General features: G+C 36.4%; 2 protein-coding genes across 4 annotated transcripts; both read right to left on the bottom strand.

Annotated features, from left to right (window-relative positions):
• Positions 1-410: 410 nt before the first annotated feature.
• LOC109706311 (threonine--tRNA ligase, mitochondrial 1-like) lies at positions 411-9,048 on the bottom strand. 3 transcript variants are annotated; one of them, XM_020227083.1, is made up of 22 exons: positions 8,618-9,048; positions 8,037-8,148; positions 7,701-7,826; positions 7,458-7,517; positions 6,957-7,046; positions 6,571-6,645; positions 6,242-6,370; positions 6,073-6,162; positions 5,643-5,731; positions 5,463-5,559; positions 5,285-5,371; positions 5,020-5,104; positions 4,703-4,797; positions 4,533-4,565; positions 4,028-4,114; positions 3,494-3,586; positions 2,817-2,909; positions 2,515-2,736; positions 1,734-1,805; positions 1,311-1,382; positions 1,000-1,071; positions 411-702 (listed from the first exon to the last, which is right to left on the bottom strand). In XM_020227083.1, exons 1-22 carry the CDS (start codon positions 8,938-8,940, stop codon positions 607-609), a joined length of 2,298 nt encoding a protein of 765 aa, XP_020082672.1. In that variant the 5' UTR covers positions 8,941-9,048; the 3' UTR covers positions 411-606. The 3 variants fall into 3 exon arrangements, with proteins under 3 accessions (XP_020082672.1, XP_020082671.1, XP_020082670.1); XM_020227082.1 differs by having other exon boundaries at positions 954-1,071; positions 8,618-9,034; XM_020227081.1 differs by lacking the exon at positions 1,000-1,071 and having other exon boundaries at positions 416-702; positions 8,618-9,034.
• Positions 9,049-13,224: 4,176 nt separating this feature from the next.
• LOC109706316 lies at positions 13,225-14,927 on the bottom strand. The gene is made up of 4 exons (XM_020227094.1): positions 14,841-14,927; positions 14,511-14,756; positions 14,263-14,403; positions 13,225-13,707 (listed from the first exon to the last, which is right to left on the bottom strand). The coding sequence occupies exons 1-4, from the start codon at positions 14,847-14,849 to the stop codon at positions 13,378-13,380; spliced, it is 726 nt and encodes a 241-aa protein (XP_020082683.1). The 5' UTR covers positions 14,850-14,927; the 3' UTR covers positions 13,225-13,377.
• Between the last annotated feature and the right edge of the window lie 182 nt (positions 14,928-15,109).

Here is a 15,109-nt window from a genome sequence, read left to right on the forward strand (position 1 = left end):
CATAATTTCATAAAAACGATTTGGGTTAAAAACTGAATAAATTATCTCATACATTCTCAATTTTGATAAATTTTAAGTAGAGAAGAGAAGGACATCTCTTTGCAGAGATATTATGCAGATTACAATTTGAAACAAGAAAAATGTGCCCAGGTTTATGCAATTTTTTTATACAAAGAGTAATTAAGACATAAATTAAGAATGTAGCTTTTGAAGCATCGATGATACAGTGGGTTTTGTGTTGCTGTTTCTGGTTGTTAGCAACAAAGACAACCTTACAACACCCACGCATTCACTCACGTAAATATTAAGCGCGCGCGCACACCCTCCCCCCCCCACACACACACAGTGGGCACGGCATTAATTATCCGGAATTGAATCCTCAAAGTGCATTTGCCAAACAAAACCTGAGAGAGCATAAAAATTGTATAATACTTACTTGCTCAATTAAGAGATCACTTGTTAGTTCTACAAGTAGGGAGAGGTTTTAATTCCAAAAAGGATGCGATGAAACAACCGGGCGCTACAGAACAAGGTGCTAGAAAGTATAACACGCAGTTTACAAAAGATTATGTAATATAAATGCCCAATAAAAAAAAAATTTATTTTCTATTTGTAAGCTGCTGCTTCTTCCTTATAGCGGTCGAGGAGAGCGGGGACGCTCATAACACAGTGATCTGCCTTATCTCTGATTCTAACACTTACCTGCACAGGAAGAAGTGATCACTTGTCATTTCTACAAGTCGGACGATATTTTTAATTCCAAAAGGGGATGCGATGAAACAATTGCGCACTACAGAACCAAATTCAACTCAAAAATTAAAATGACTTAGCAAGAGACTGTACTCGTTTTTAATCTCGTGTTTTAAGGTAAAACTTGATGACCCAAGTTGACCCAATTTCAGGTGCTAAAAAGTATAACACTCAGTTTGCAAAAGATTATGTAATATAAATACCCGACTAAAAAAAATTTATTTTCTATTTGTAAGCTGCTGCTACTTCCTTAAAGCGGTCGAGGAGAGCCGGGACGCTCATAACACAGTGATCTGCCTTATCTCTGATTCTAACACTTAACTGCACAGGAAGGAAATAGAGATGATAATAAGTCTTTTAACTAAATTTAGAGAAATATACCGAAAGGGAGAGACATGGTGCTCATTGCAGAGTGATCTGCCTTATCTCTAGCTCTTAAAACTAATGTGGGCACAAACAAAATAGCTATCGCGATAAGTTCCTTCTGAAATTATAGTGGAGAGAGAGAGAGAGAGAGTGAGAGAGAGAGAGAGAGAGAGAGAGAGACTCCAAGAAATAACCTGTTGAGTTTCTGCTTCCTGGGCGCCAACAACCAATATATAGTTGTATTGAGCTAGCTGAGCTTCCCTCACCTGCAAAGAAGAGAGCAACATGAGGAGTTACATTTCATAAGTTTATGCCCATCACCAGTTGATAGCTTAATCATAGGCTAGGGTTTTGCAAGTATTGTAAAACGATACTTAAAAAACTAAGGCAACATGCACGCATCGGCAGTTATTGATATTTTTAACTTTGTATTAAGAAAAAGAAAGAAAAAGTACATGAATTAGTGATCCAAGAATTCACTTATGATGTTTCAAAGGAGTTAAGAAAGTAACATTTTAGAAAAAAATCATTGAGAGACTTGTTGGAGATAATTAAGCTAGTGCAAGTTGCATGTGTAAAAAATATGCAAACAAACTCTCAGGAAGAAATTGATAAACCTTCTTCTGAATCGTCCTATCTGATAAATCAATATCAACGTAGTATCCAGCAGCATGTATCTGGGCATGCACCTGAAGAACATAAAACAAACATATAAACTAAGTAGAGCAACTGGAAAACACCATAGAATCTTTACATGCAGGTTAATATATATATATATATATATATATATATATATATTGTAGGGCTACTGTGCTATTAGAAGCACAATAGCCCGTGTGCTCCTAAATTTCTAACTATCCATCAAATGTGATGGATGGTTAGTGTGAAAGAGAGAAGAGAAATTGGGGAGAAATTTCACTGTGCTCCTAATAGCATAGTAATCCTACTCTATATATATATATATAGAGAGAGAGAGAGAGAGAGAGAGTAGGTCTTGTGTGCTATTAGGAGCACAGCGGCCTCCGTGCTCCTAATAGCACACAAGTCATACTATATATATATATATATATATATATATGACAACAGCATTAAGTAACTAAAGACTCAGCTTTACAAAGTCTATTACTATGCACATGAACCTTAAACTATGAAATAACCAATTTACCCTTTCCCTCTAAACTGACGAATATGTCAGGTATAAAGTCACAATATCTTGAAAGTACAGGGACTATCTGTGTATTCTATCTTATAAATAATGATAACCACTGTGGTAAAAACTAAAAAGTGATGATAAATCAATCGCTAGAAGACTACATCTAACCGAGCATATTGTTGCCAATTTAAGGGTACCACTAAGAATGAATATAATATGTGATTTCACAGGCAGCATCCTGATACCTGTTTTGCATATTCTTGACTATACGCAGAAATAGAGCAAACTATGGCCTGTCGAGGGCTAAGCCAAAATGGCCATTTTCCCTTATAATGTTCCAAGAGAATTGCAAGCATCCTCTCAACAGATCCTAGGATGGCCCTGTGTATCATCACAGGTCTTTCAAGTTTCGCTTCGTCCTCTGCAGAGTAGGTGAGTTTGAAACGAAGAGGAAGCTGAAAATCCAGCTGCAGCAGTAATTTTAAAAGTCAGAAAATGAAAATAGAGCCACTTCATAGTCTACAGAGAATGTGTCACAATGTGAAACCTGCAAAGTAGCACATTGAAATTTTCTCTTCAATGCATCAAAAACACCAATATCAATTTTAGGTCCATAAAATGCACCATCTCCCTCATTGATCTGCATCAGAAACATTATGATGAGTAGCTTTAAATGATAATGTCTCATGTAAGTAGAATTTTCATCAGGAATAATGAGGATGGATATATTCCTTAATATATGAGTTAGTGAGAGATAAATGTGCCAAAAATTTAAATTGTCTACTGGTGCTCAGTTTTTAGTAGCTTAAACTTCACAACATTACAGCCAAAACTATCAAAATGAGAACAAACCTAATGAGGAACAAGAATAACAATAACTCATCTACTTCCATTCCATTGAAATATTGCACAATTCGAGGTTTTACGCACTTATCATTCCTGCAGTGGCTGGTTATTGGAACAGATTTTTAGCATAATCCTGCGGTCTGATAACCAGATAATTACAAGAACATGGAAGGACGAAAATAATTTCATATCTTAACAAAGCTAAAAGTTAATTGAAATTCATTTAGATAGTTTTTAATTGAAAATGCAAAAGATATAAAGAAAATCTATCAGCTTCAGTGTTTCACTTAAAGTGCAAACAGATTATCGTTTTGATAAGCTACCAGTGGTTAGGAAAATGTCACTGCTTCATAGGATTTAATAAGACACTAAAGATACCTTCCATGGCCTGTTAAATTCATTAAGAGCATCTGCCAGAGCAGCCTCGGCTTTCTCCCATGTTTCAATATCCCCCAAGAATTTCTCCGGTCTCTTTACAAGTGAAAAGAATGGAATCAATAATTGGCGTAAAAAAGCTCAAAGCTAATAGTTAATGTTATTTTCAAGGCAAGTGATAAGTATTAATTTCTTATAAGATACATAAGTTCTAACAGTTAATATTATTTCAGCAGCTCAAACCATATTTAAGGGCATCAACTGGCCTTAAAACTGAGTCCTGCTGTGTTTAAAGAGATAAACCGAGTCCTACTGTGTTTAGAGAGATAAACTGAGGCATAGTAGTAAACCGGTAACTTGCTGACCAAATGGAGCAATAACCAACATCAGTATAGAGAGGACCTCTCACTATATGCAATGAAAAGTACAATTGCATATACATTTGGATGAGAAAGCATTAAGATATGTTTCAATGAGCCCAACAACATGTCTAATAGCACATATGAATATGTACAACAAAAGGGAAAATTTACTTACAGTTGATAATTCCAACTCAAATGTAAATCCAAAAATACCGTAAGTGTAATTGATGAACTCCAATACCCCAATAACTTCATCTTTTATCTGTTGGAAAAAAATAGTGCAGCAAGATATAACAGTGTATAAATACAGGAGCGATTGTATTAATTATCCACAAACAATTAGGGAGATAGAAAAGCTGCAATACAAAAAATCAGTACAACAAGAGAGCAATCAGAAAAATGGTGCATAATAAAAATCAACAACCAAAACAATGAATTCAGGAATGAAGTGGAAAGGGGAGTTTAAGCAGACCTGATTTACAAGTTCAAATATCTCGTGAACTACCAATAGGGAGGGTCACTCATAAATATTTATCAGTTGAAAATTTTCATCATATAATGCCACATTTGCACAGTCAAAACTCGTACAGAATTGTACAAAAATAAAGTGAATTATCTCTCTTATAAATAAAAAAATTAATAGCACAAAGATTTCCACCGTACAAATTAATCAAACTAACCTGACTCTCCCTACAGAATATATGAGCATCATCCTGCAAAAAACAAGGATTTCATGTTATCAAAGAAAGTTAAGTAAAGTAAAGATCAGATATAAAAGAGTTATGCATGAATGGGATCTTAAGAGATAAATACCAACTTATTATCAACCTAATTGCATTAACATAATTACCTGCTGAAACCTTCGAACACGTGTCAAACCAGAAAGTGCGCCACTAAGTTCATTTCTATGCAAAACGCCAAAATCTGCCAGCCGGAGAGGCAATTCTGCAAAATTATCCCCAAATGGGTAAAGAGTCTTGCAGGAGAAAGCATGATATCCAAAAAAGACAATCAACATATATATTATGGCAGATCAAAAATAAAATAAATGCAGTCAAAAGTATCCAAAAAGATCGTTAATACTTAACTTTCAAGTCAATCATGCTACAGTATATTGTTTTGATGTAATACATTAAAACATTACAACCCTCATTGGAAGCAGCTTACCTCTATATGAGCGAACCCTGTGCTCGAACATTAAACTGTGGCCAGGACAATTCATTGGCTTAAGGCCAAATTCCTGTTTCTCTATCTGCATTCAAGAAATCAACTCAAACAAATAGCAGAAACATGATCTAGGAATAAAAGAAGAAAAGCTAGCCATTCTCAACACTAGGATATAAATGATATGTAGAGTTATATACTGATATTAAAGCATTCTTATATAGATTCTTTCTAGTACAAACCACTGGCTTTTAAAATAAAATGTTACCTCAAAAACAAACATGTTCTCCTTGTAGTTTGCAGCGTGCCCTGACGTTTCCCATAGTTGCATATTGTAAATGTTTGGTGTCACGACCTGACAAGCAGACAGAACAGGAATACAATGAAGAGAACAGAAACAATTTAATACAGTAACAGACCGATTGGTTAGTTAAAAAAAAATAGACCTCTTGATAGCCTCTGTCTCTATACTGTGCTCTCAAAAAATCTATCAACTTATTATATATTCTTGCACCATATGGAAGGAAGAAACAGCTCCCTGGACTGCATGATTAAGATAAGAATGTCTTACATGGAGAAGTAGGCCAGCTGGATAAACAAAGAGGAAAGTCAATAATGCAGGATACCTGAGGGGATGGAAGAAGAAAAGCTCTTGAGCCTGTCCTAATATCCTATGATCATATTTCTTGGCTTCCTCTAGCATACGTTTGTATTCCTGCAAATTGCAGGACATAAAAATATTTATGGAAAAAAATTGAAGATACTAGTGTAAGAATAATCAGTCTGAGGAATCATATGCATATCAAACAAGTTGTTGTATCAGCTATAACAAATAAAAAAAAAAGGTATCACGAAAGCGATAACGTGTGTGTGTGTGTGTACGAAGTGCGAAGTATAAAAAAAATTATACTTCAATGCTACCCATACAGGGTTTTTAAAAGATGTGTGAATATATTAATTATGGGAGAAACCCGACATAGCAAGGATTATTGTAGCATAGTCTTGTAAAATTGCATCACTAATTTGATATATCATCTTGAATAACAAGAGTTGCACCTTGAGACGTTTTTCATCAGGAAAGGATATCCCATAAACTCTTTGCAAGCTCTCCCGATCCGCCTTTCCCCTCCAATAAGAGGAAGAAGCCTAACCATATATGTCAATCTCATGTCAATGGCATAAGCAGTAAGTCAAAATAAATAAGATTTCAGGCCATAAGAATTACCCTTAAACAAGAAAATGCTTTCACAAATGATGTATTAGGGATATGTGGCCCACGACAAAGGTCAACTAAGGGGCCACACCTATACACAGTGATTGTCTTGTCGCTTGGCAAGTCATTAATGATTTCAACCTGCATATCATAACCGAAATTGCAAAATTCAAATATGTACATGCAAGCATGAGAGGTACTATAACATTGAAATTGGTAAAAGTGGGCTTTAAAGTACAGCCATTTACTTCAGAGAACAAAGACAACTAGCCATGTATCTAAGTACCAAGAAAGACAAAATGCAAAGTTTCAGAACTGTACGAACAATAAGAATATATTGCCTTAAACTTATTTTCTGCAAAAATTTCAAGAGCTTGCTCCCTTGAAACTTCAATGCGCTCAAAAGGTTGCTTTTCCTGCATTAAGTTTGACATGATAAACAATTAGTTAGTAGTACAGAGTATATAATCATAACATCTGTCACGGAGTTTGCTACTGCATAATCTTTATAGAAGAGCGATCAAAAATAGCCAAATAAGAACCCAGGTTTGTTTGTCATTCTGTTAGAACAAATAAAATATAGAAGTATTATTATCGCGACCTCTTACATGTTAGATTGATAGTTGAGGCTATTACAGAGGCCGAGCCACTAAAATTTTCAAGCGTCTGTAGCAATCTAACAACTTGTTCAACTAAGAGAAATAGGAAAAGAAAGAATACAACTTACTGCAACTGCCTTTTTAGCCTGAGATTCTATGCGACTAAAATGCTCCTCATTCAATGTGATATCATTGTAGAATGCATCATAGTAGAAACCCTGGTACAAATACAATAGTACACCATAACCAAAAAAAGAACAAGGTTAACATAAATTTTGACCATAAATAACATAAGAATATCTTCTGTCTATACTTATTACATTTACGATAAGTGATAGCCTTTCCATGTAGCAACTAAACAACGTATGAGTCATTGCACTAATTATTAAATGAAATCAACAAGTCGTATAGTTAAGTAAACAATTTAATGAAATTTGTCATTAAAAATAAATTAAATTAGTTGTTGGTTCATGCTATTCAACCCTATATCATGTTGTCTTATTTCAGCAATTGTCAGATTAGACACTCAGATAAACTCCAGAATTTAATAATCACCATCATCAAAGGAAAAATAGGAAAGAGAGAAAGTGAGTGAAAATGCCAGCATGCAACATTCTTGAAGAACTTACCTCCCCTCTAGTAGTGCACGGCCCAATACACAGTTTGCATCCATACTCCAATTCAACAGACTGACATTTCGAGGAAATGTAAAACTTAGTTAGAATTGCATAGTCAAAAATGCAGATGGTTTCGAAATCTGACCGCTAATATAGGAAAAATGTAGTGGAGAATAAAAACAACTTCTCTAAACGTGTTCAAAGGTGACAGAAAAAACATGTTTGAGGGGACCGGCATGTCAATCTGGAAAGTACCTCCCCAAGGATGTGAGCGCTGGAATGCCAGAAGGTGTCTCGTCCTTCATTGCTATCAAACTTGAACAGTTTCAGTTCACAATCGCCTTCTAAGGGACGAGTCATATCCCATAATGTTCCGTCAACCTTAAACCCAAGGAAAACCAACTTACTTTTAGAAGTGATAAAATTATTGGACTAGAACAGTAGGAGATGTGAGTTATGGGCATAAATAAGATAGATATACAAATCAGACACATCATACTAATAGATACTATAACAGAAACCAAAGTATTAATGCTGACCATTTAATACACCTTCCCAAATGGTAAGATGGTATAACGAAAATATTCTTACCTGAGCAATTAGAGCACTAGCAGCCAAACCACTAGATATCTCCTTCGCAATGTCCATGGGAGATGTTATCCACTTTTTGCCCTCCTTTACTGCCCCATCAGGCAATGTTATCCTACGAATCAGTGACCATAACCCCAAATTAGTGTTATGTAATCTAGGAGCTTAACACTTTACAAAGTGATGACAACAGCTTTAGTCAAGGAACTTTGGTCGTGGAATGGGAATTTAAATGACAAAAGTAATCCCCAATTCTGAGTCAGTCCTAGAAGTCCGGAATTGAATCTTATTCAACCGTCGAACATCAATAATTCGTTCCATTTCCAATTCCAGTTGCAAACCCCACAAAACAAACGGAACTGGTCACTCCCACTGCAGTTCCAACTCATTACAAATCCTTCTACAGTTCCAATCCACCAACCAGTGAACTATAACCACGCACTCTCAAGTCTACTAATTTAAGAACACCAATCACCACCATCCTCATTCATACCACAAGATTCCTAAAATACTTACTTAAATTGTCTCTTTTCCTCACCGATCACTACTCACTGGCGAATAGTAAATCACGAAAGGGCCCTTACTTGATGGGATCTCCGCCGATGCTCTGGCGCTCGGCGGCCTGCTTGGCCTGGATCGCCTCGAAGAGGCGGATGCGCTTCTGGATGACGGCGTCGAGGTATGCCTCATCCCTGCAGCTCGCCGGCGCCGGCGCCGGCGTCTTCGCCTTGGGCTCCGCCGGATCGGCCGGCGCCGCCGCAGCGGCGGCGTGGTTGTCGCCCATGGCGGAGGTCGCTAGGGATCGGGAGGAGGAGAGGAGGCGTAGAGCGAGAAAGGGAAGAGGAGGAGGGGAGGAGGAGAAGGAGAAGCGTAGAACGGGGAGGGCCCGGCGAAGGCAATATAGCATAAGAGAGAGGGAGCGTCGATGGCGAGGGAGGGAGCGAGTGGCGGCGCGCTTCCCCTTTCGCGATGGGTGAGGAAAGGGAGGGAGATGGCGAAGCGGGTCGACGAGGGCTTAGGGTGTGGTTTTTGGGGGTAAAAATGGTGTCGCTGGTTTTGGTCCACCACCTCATCTGTAGACCTGTGGACCATGTCTACCGGGTTTAAGGCTCGATGCGCCGGATACCTATTGCGTGCCTCCCACGCAGTTCCAGCGGAATTTTATAATATTTCAAAACTATTATATTAGTTTATATTTAGAGTGACAAATTTAATAACTAATTTAAGGGAGTCATTTGAATTAGAAATTTGCTGAGAATTTATATGATAATATTTATTAACGGACCGTTGATGATTTTCGACAAGTGTGAAAATAAGAATATTTTCTAACTCATGATCGTTTAGTATTTCTACCATTTAAGAATTTAAAATAATGTTACTAATTTACTAATATTTTTTACAACTATTCAATTTGAGTTAAATAGTAAATTAAATATTTTAAATAATAATTAAAATATTATAAACCATGAATGAAATAGATCTTTATAATGTATATATGGCGTTGGAGTTTATTAAGAAGAAGATATATTAAATAAGAATATATTAGCTGTTGTTTTTTTTTTTTTGAAGTTTTTTTTATAAAAAATGATTTTATAATTTTCAAAATGCCTTGAGTTTATTAAGAAAAAAATATTTTTATATATTAAATAAGAATATATTAGTTGCTGTTTATTTTTTTTAAAGTTTTTTTAAAAAAATAATTTTATAATTTTCGAAATGCCTGAATGTGACGGGTGAATTCACAGAATTAAATGGAAGGCAAATAGTTTGTACGGTCCACGGCTGACGCGGTAGACAATGTTCACGCCGTAATTTCTCCCAAAAAAAAAAAAAAAAAAACACCCTGTTGTGTACTCCGCTCTTTCATTAATATTCACGTATGTTGCTGTGTTTACCATTTTGTGACTCTATTTATCTTTGTCACACAGAACACACATGTAATCACAACTCTTTTTCTGTATAAAAAGCCGTTTAGTCGAATTATCGCATTAATGTGATTCTTGGATTTTAACTGATAAAGTTCTTCGAGAGCTGACTTTTCGTCTGCCGTTGAACTTCTCTATTTATGCGCAAATCCTTAAACTCATTAGATCAATAAGTACTAATAACTCGTGAAGTCAAAATCATCGGCTCAAAATATTTAAGTTCAAATTTTAGTATTTGAGTCTACAGTTTTTAGATTTTCCATCATAATCTCTTTTCTATTAGATGGTAGGGCTATTAGGATATCACTGATTCATAGTATCTAACTGGTTGGTTGTTGAAATAAGTTGTGTGTTGAAAAATAGTCGCGTCTTTATGACAACAATCTTTGTCATCTCCATTGGATATATAATCGTTTTGAAATTGATAACTCATTTGATCGATTCACCGTATGTTTCTGCTTTTCATTAAGCTCTTACTTCTGCAGCAAGTGTTGGGCAACTCGCTAACTCTTGCGGTTATTTTAAAGAGAAATTTGCATCAATTATAGCAGCAAAGCGCGAAGGTTTCTTATTTGGTTTCTGTACAGATCATAGAACCAGGATTCTACTTGTGCTCCATGCAACAATGCTTGGTTTTGCTCATTTTATGTTCTTGCGCAAGCATACCTTAAACACTGCCGAGAATTAGAGAGTGAGATTGCAAGAAGTAAGTAGAGAATATCATTTACTGAAAACTGTGTGTGGAGTAGCACTAATGATTCTGCATTCTAGATGAGGATAACTTATTTGTCTAGCTACTTTATTGGTTCTTCATTTCTCCAGAATAAAGTGGCTCCGATTAACTGGACCTGATCTTTTATCCTCTGTGTGTTATTTGTGTTTTGCTTCGACCTGGCATGTGATATCAAAAGAAACAAACTATAGATTTTGTAGAACTTCCTATCTGAGAATCTGCCTGAGTTACACTATCTATTTGGATATCATTATTCAAGCGAACAAAAAGGTAATATGTGGCAGACAAAGTGGATACTTGCGCATATCATTTAGATTTATTTTTAGACGTCAATTGAAATGATCGCATGCATCGTACCTAAACTAATTCAGTGGATCAAATTGAGTCGAACGTTGAATTGAGTGTTCATAGATGGGTGTTACAGTTTTATTCAGAATATGGTCAGAATGAGAACTTTGTGCTAAAGAAGGATTATGTTTTGAAGGCACATAGTGTTGTGTCAAAGCAGAAATATGCTTGGAATTCTATTTCCCTCCTGATAGATTTTGATTGTTCGGACCGTTTTGTGATCTTATTACCCCAACTGCAGCTTCCATTTGTGAAAGTTGATTGATAGGAGTTCGGGTTCAGGTTCGGGACATCATGATAGTTATTTTAAGCTAGACTCCATAACATCCTAATCAGAGAATAAATGCGATGACCAATTTTGCGTGTGAAGTATGTTCTTGCTTATATTATCTACTGAATGTTAGCTAGGATTTCTTTTGGCCGAGATTTAACGAAAATAGACAAGAGAAGTCGGTCGAATCTTGAGTTGTGAGATATCGAGACCAAAGATGATTTTTGCCCGAATTGTTTTCGGTTTCCTGCTAAAGGTTCTATGAAAAGTGATTGCTTTTGCTGTGATTACTTTTGTTTAAGAAATTGTAGACTCAGTTGATCTAAAAAGCCTGATATTTTTCGTAGCAACAGTATCTAGGAAGATGGAAGGGATATACCTACTACTATATAAATTGCAGTTAAAAACTTATTTAGAATCTTACAAACTATGTGAAAGAAAAGCACTAGATATCAAATTCTGCATGTGAAAACACTTCCACTGAATTCTAATTTCTTCTGAACTTTATTAATGAGTTCTTAAGATCACTAACATGGAGAGAGGGCATCAACTTGAACTTTCCATTCAGAGGCATCTGTTCCTGGTCAAAGTCAAAGAGGGACACTCCCCCCTCTTTTAAATAAACAAATTAGGTGCCTCTTCAGATCTTCATCATGGAGGGGGTGACAAAGATTATAAGGTTTTTAATAAGAGGTGCTTAGATTAATTATAAGCGCGACAGTGGGACGATGACGCGCACGAGTGCTCTTCCCGAGCTTTTCCAGCTATGTATGTGTGTGCAGGAATCATATGCCACAGGGTGCGGAGCGGGGATCGATCGATCTACTGCATCTCGCACTCGAAGTTCTCGAGGTAAGATAATAAACTAGTATTAGCTCATTCTAATCTCGAGGTTATGTAACCATGTCTCAACTTATAAATTCTCATTAGTTTAAGTCCAAATGACTCAGCATCACAATGCCAATGTTTTTTTTTTTTGTAACTTCTTGTCCCTGATCCTATCTTTTGTCGGTAAACTTTGCTGGGTAAGTAGTTAAAAAAAAAAATGCATTAACACACATTGGTTACATTGGATTTGGTAATTTCGAGATGTTCTCTCATTGGTTGTAGCATATTTTAGGAAAAGCTTCTTGAACAGGGAGCTTTCTCAATGAAAACAATTTAGATACATGAATTATTGTGAACTTTTACATTACAATACTTTTGGTATTGGGAGGAGGAATCTCTTATTTCAAAAGCTCATTAATTTAGTTTCCTCATATAAATTTTTGCTGCTTTTTGAACGGTATTATTGAATTTAAGGGCTAATGAATTTGGATTGAGTTTTTGATGGATGTTGGCGCTAATCATTATTCCCAAGAGCTTGAATTATTAGAAAGATTTGCAACCAATTAATTTAAAGCGTGCAAACACAATACTCACAGGTCTCGATTGCGACTCAGTACGTCCAACCAATCTCATGCCATCTTGAACATAATTCAGCCTAACCCGACCTCCTGTTATTTTGAATATGACTTGCCTAATTTGGCCTCTCGCCATAGGATAAGATACTTGCATCTTTACGCCAACATATTGGTATTTAAAATGTAGGAACATTGAAATTTCATGATAATTAAACTACCTAGTCTAATTAAAATGTAACAAGAGTACTTTTCATGGGCATCCTATTTTTGCTCATATATCTACTAGGGTTTGTAAAAGTTCACTAGTACAATTAAAACATAGCACAAGTATATACAACTTTAGTTTGAAGCATCTACAAATGGATGTGCTTGACCAAAATTATGCATAGTTAGTTTCTCTTATTTGGAACAACTTGATTAAAACTAATTAACAATATCTCCAAAACCATGATTAAGTAGAATAATTAATTAATTAGAAAACTCTTTCATAAATATACATAGGAAGCTCGGAATTGGAACAATATTATGCCCCTTTTTAACCGAAAAAAAAAGGTAATTATAAAACTGCCAACTAACTAGTCCAACAGGCCAGGGATGAAGAGAACACTTAATTAGCAACTAATTAATTAGCCATGTGATAAAAACACTAATAATTAGCTCTTAATCAGCATAGTGGTGATCTATGTGGAATGCCTTTCCTTCTGCTCATGTTTGCAGCCATGTCCTCATCAGCAGACACTCTGCTTGCAGATCTTGCGCAGACGTAGAGCCCGCTGCGCTTCTTCCGCACGATCTCCGTCCGCGGCATGCTCAGATTCTCCGAGTCGGACGAGTTCACGGGCTCGTCGCCCTCGACGATGGTCGAGTGGGTGGTCTCCATCGCCTCCTCGTCGACGGCGTCGTGGGGGATGAAGAAGTCTGGGCTCAGCTGCAGTCTCTTGCATGGCCTCAAATATGCAGACAAGTCCTTCCTTTGTCTCAAAATGTAATCTACCTGAAATTAATCACAAAAAAAAAAAGTTGAAGCATATATATCAGTTTTTATTTTGTGGATTCTATATATATATGTTGAAAATTGTATACTCAAATGCTACATTGTGATATACTTTTGGGATCTTTATTTTTTGTTCTTATTTTCAATCATTTCAGCTGCTAACTTTGTATACATAGTTCCTCTACTTGGCCAAAAATTTGGGAACAATAATCTAGGGCTGGTTTATTAGATAATTGGCATCATGTTGAGGGTTGTTGATTTCACATTTCTGCAGTAATCCAGTTTCTTCAGAAAAAAAGAAAAAATAAAGTTCACTGCATAATTTGATACTTTTGTGATGCATAATTTTCAAAAGATTATTCTTGTAAGTACATTTGGTCTAGTAATTAAGCAAAGCTCAATTCAATTATAAACATCATTATTAATTATGGTTCTTTGATCACTAATGCAGCTAATAATCCAAGATAGTTCATGTATGTATATGTATATAAATATATATAGCAAATCATATAATTATTATTAATGTATGTTAAAATAAAATGCATAATTAATTACCTTGCAACCAAGAGAGCAGTGGATGTATGGCTCCTGGAGGCTCCTGTCACAAGATGTGCAAATGTTTCCTGATCCCTTAAACTGCCTATTCTGTGGCCTCTTCTTCAGAAACACCACTTTCGAGCTATTAATCGTATACGACTGCACCGAAGAATGAACAAAAAGTAGAGAAAAAATCAACCAAAAAACTAATACGACCGACGAATTACGACTTTCGCGTATGTCTCATTATTTGTAATTACACCGACCTGAACGTTCGAGCAGTCGATGAGCTTCTCGAGGTCCTCTAATCTCACGACGTCGTGGTAGACGTAGCGTCGCACCTGCACGAGGCGGTGATGCCGGTGCGCGGGCACGCAATGCGGGCAAATGCTGGTGCAGCAGTCCAAACAGCAGATGTTCTTCTCGTTCTTCTTCGCGTTCTCGTGCGCGGAGCATCCTACGAAGAACTTCTGCGTGTCCAGCGCTTCTAACCATGCAGGCTTCCAAATGGCCTAAACATCACATGAAAACTAAGTTACACCAACTTCCGAAGATCACAGGGAGAAAATGAAAGAGAGAAAGAGAGAGATGCTCACCATGATCATACCAACAGTAGATATATGTGGTGCAATATGCAATAGGGAATAAGAGTGAATAAGAGAGAGAGAGAGAGAGAGAGAGAGAGAGAGAGAGGAGATGAAGTTCGAGTGTATATAATGTTGGAGAATGAAAGGAGAGGATGGTGTGGTATATGTTTACTTCATATGAGAGAGAGAGAGAGATCAAGAGAGGTATATCTACTACACTATAATAAATTATGTGTATAGAGGGGATCGAGCATGGTTTGAGGAGATGGAAGAGGGGA

The sequence above is a fragment of the Ananas comosus genome, unplaced genomic scaffold (genome assembly GCF_001540865.1).
Source record: "Ananas comosus cultivar F153 unplaced genomic scaffold, ASM154086v1, whole genome shotgun sequence".
NCBI classification, from domain to species: domain Eukaryota; kingdom Viridiplantae; phylum Streptophyta; class Magnoliopsida; order Poales; family Bromeliaceae; genus Ananas; species Ananas comosus.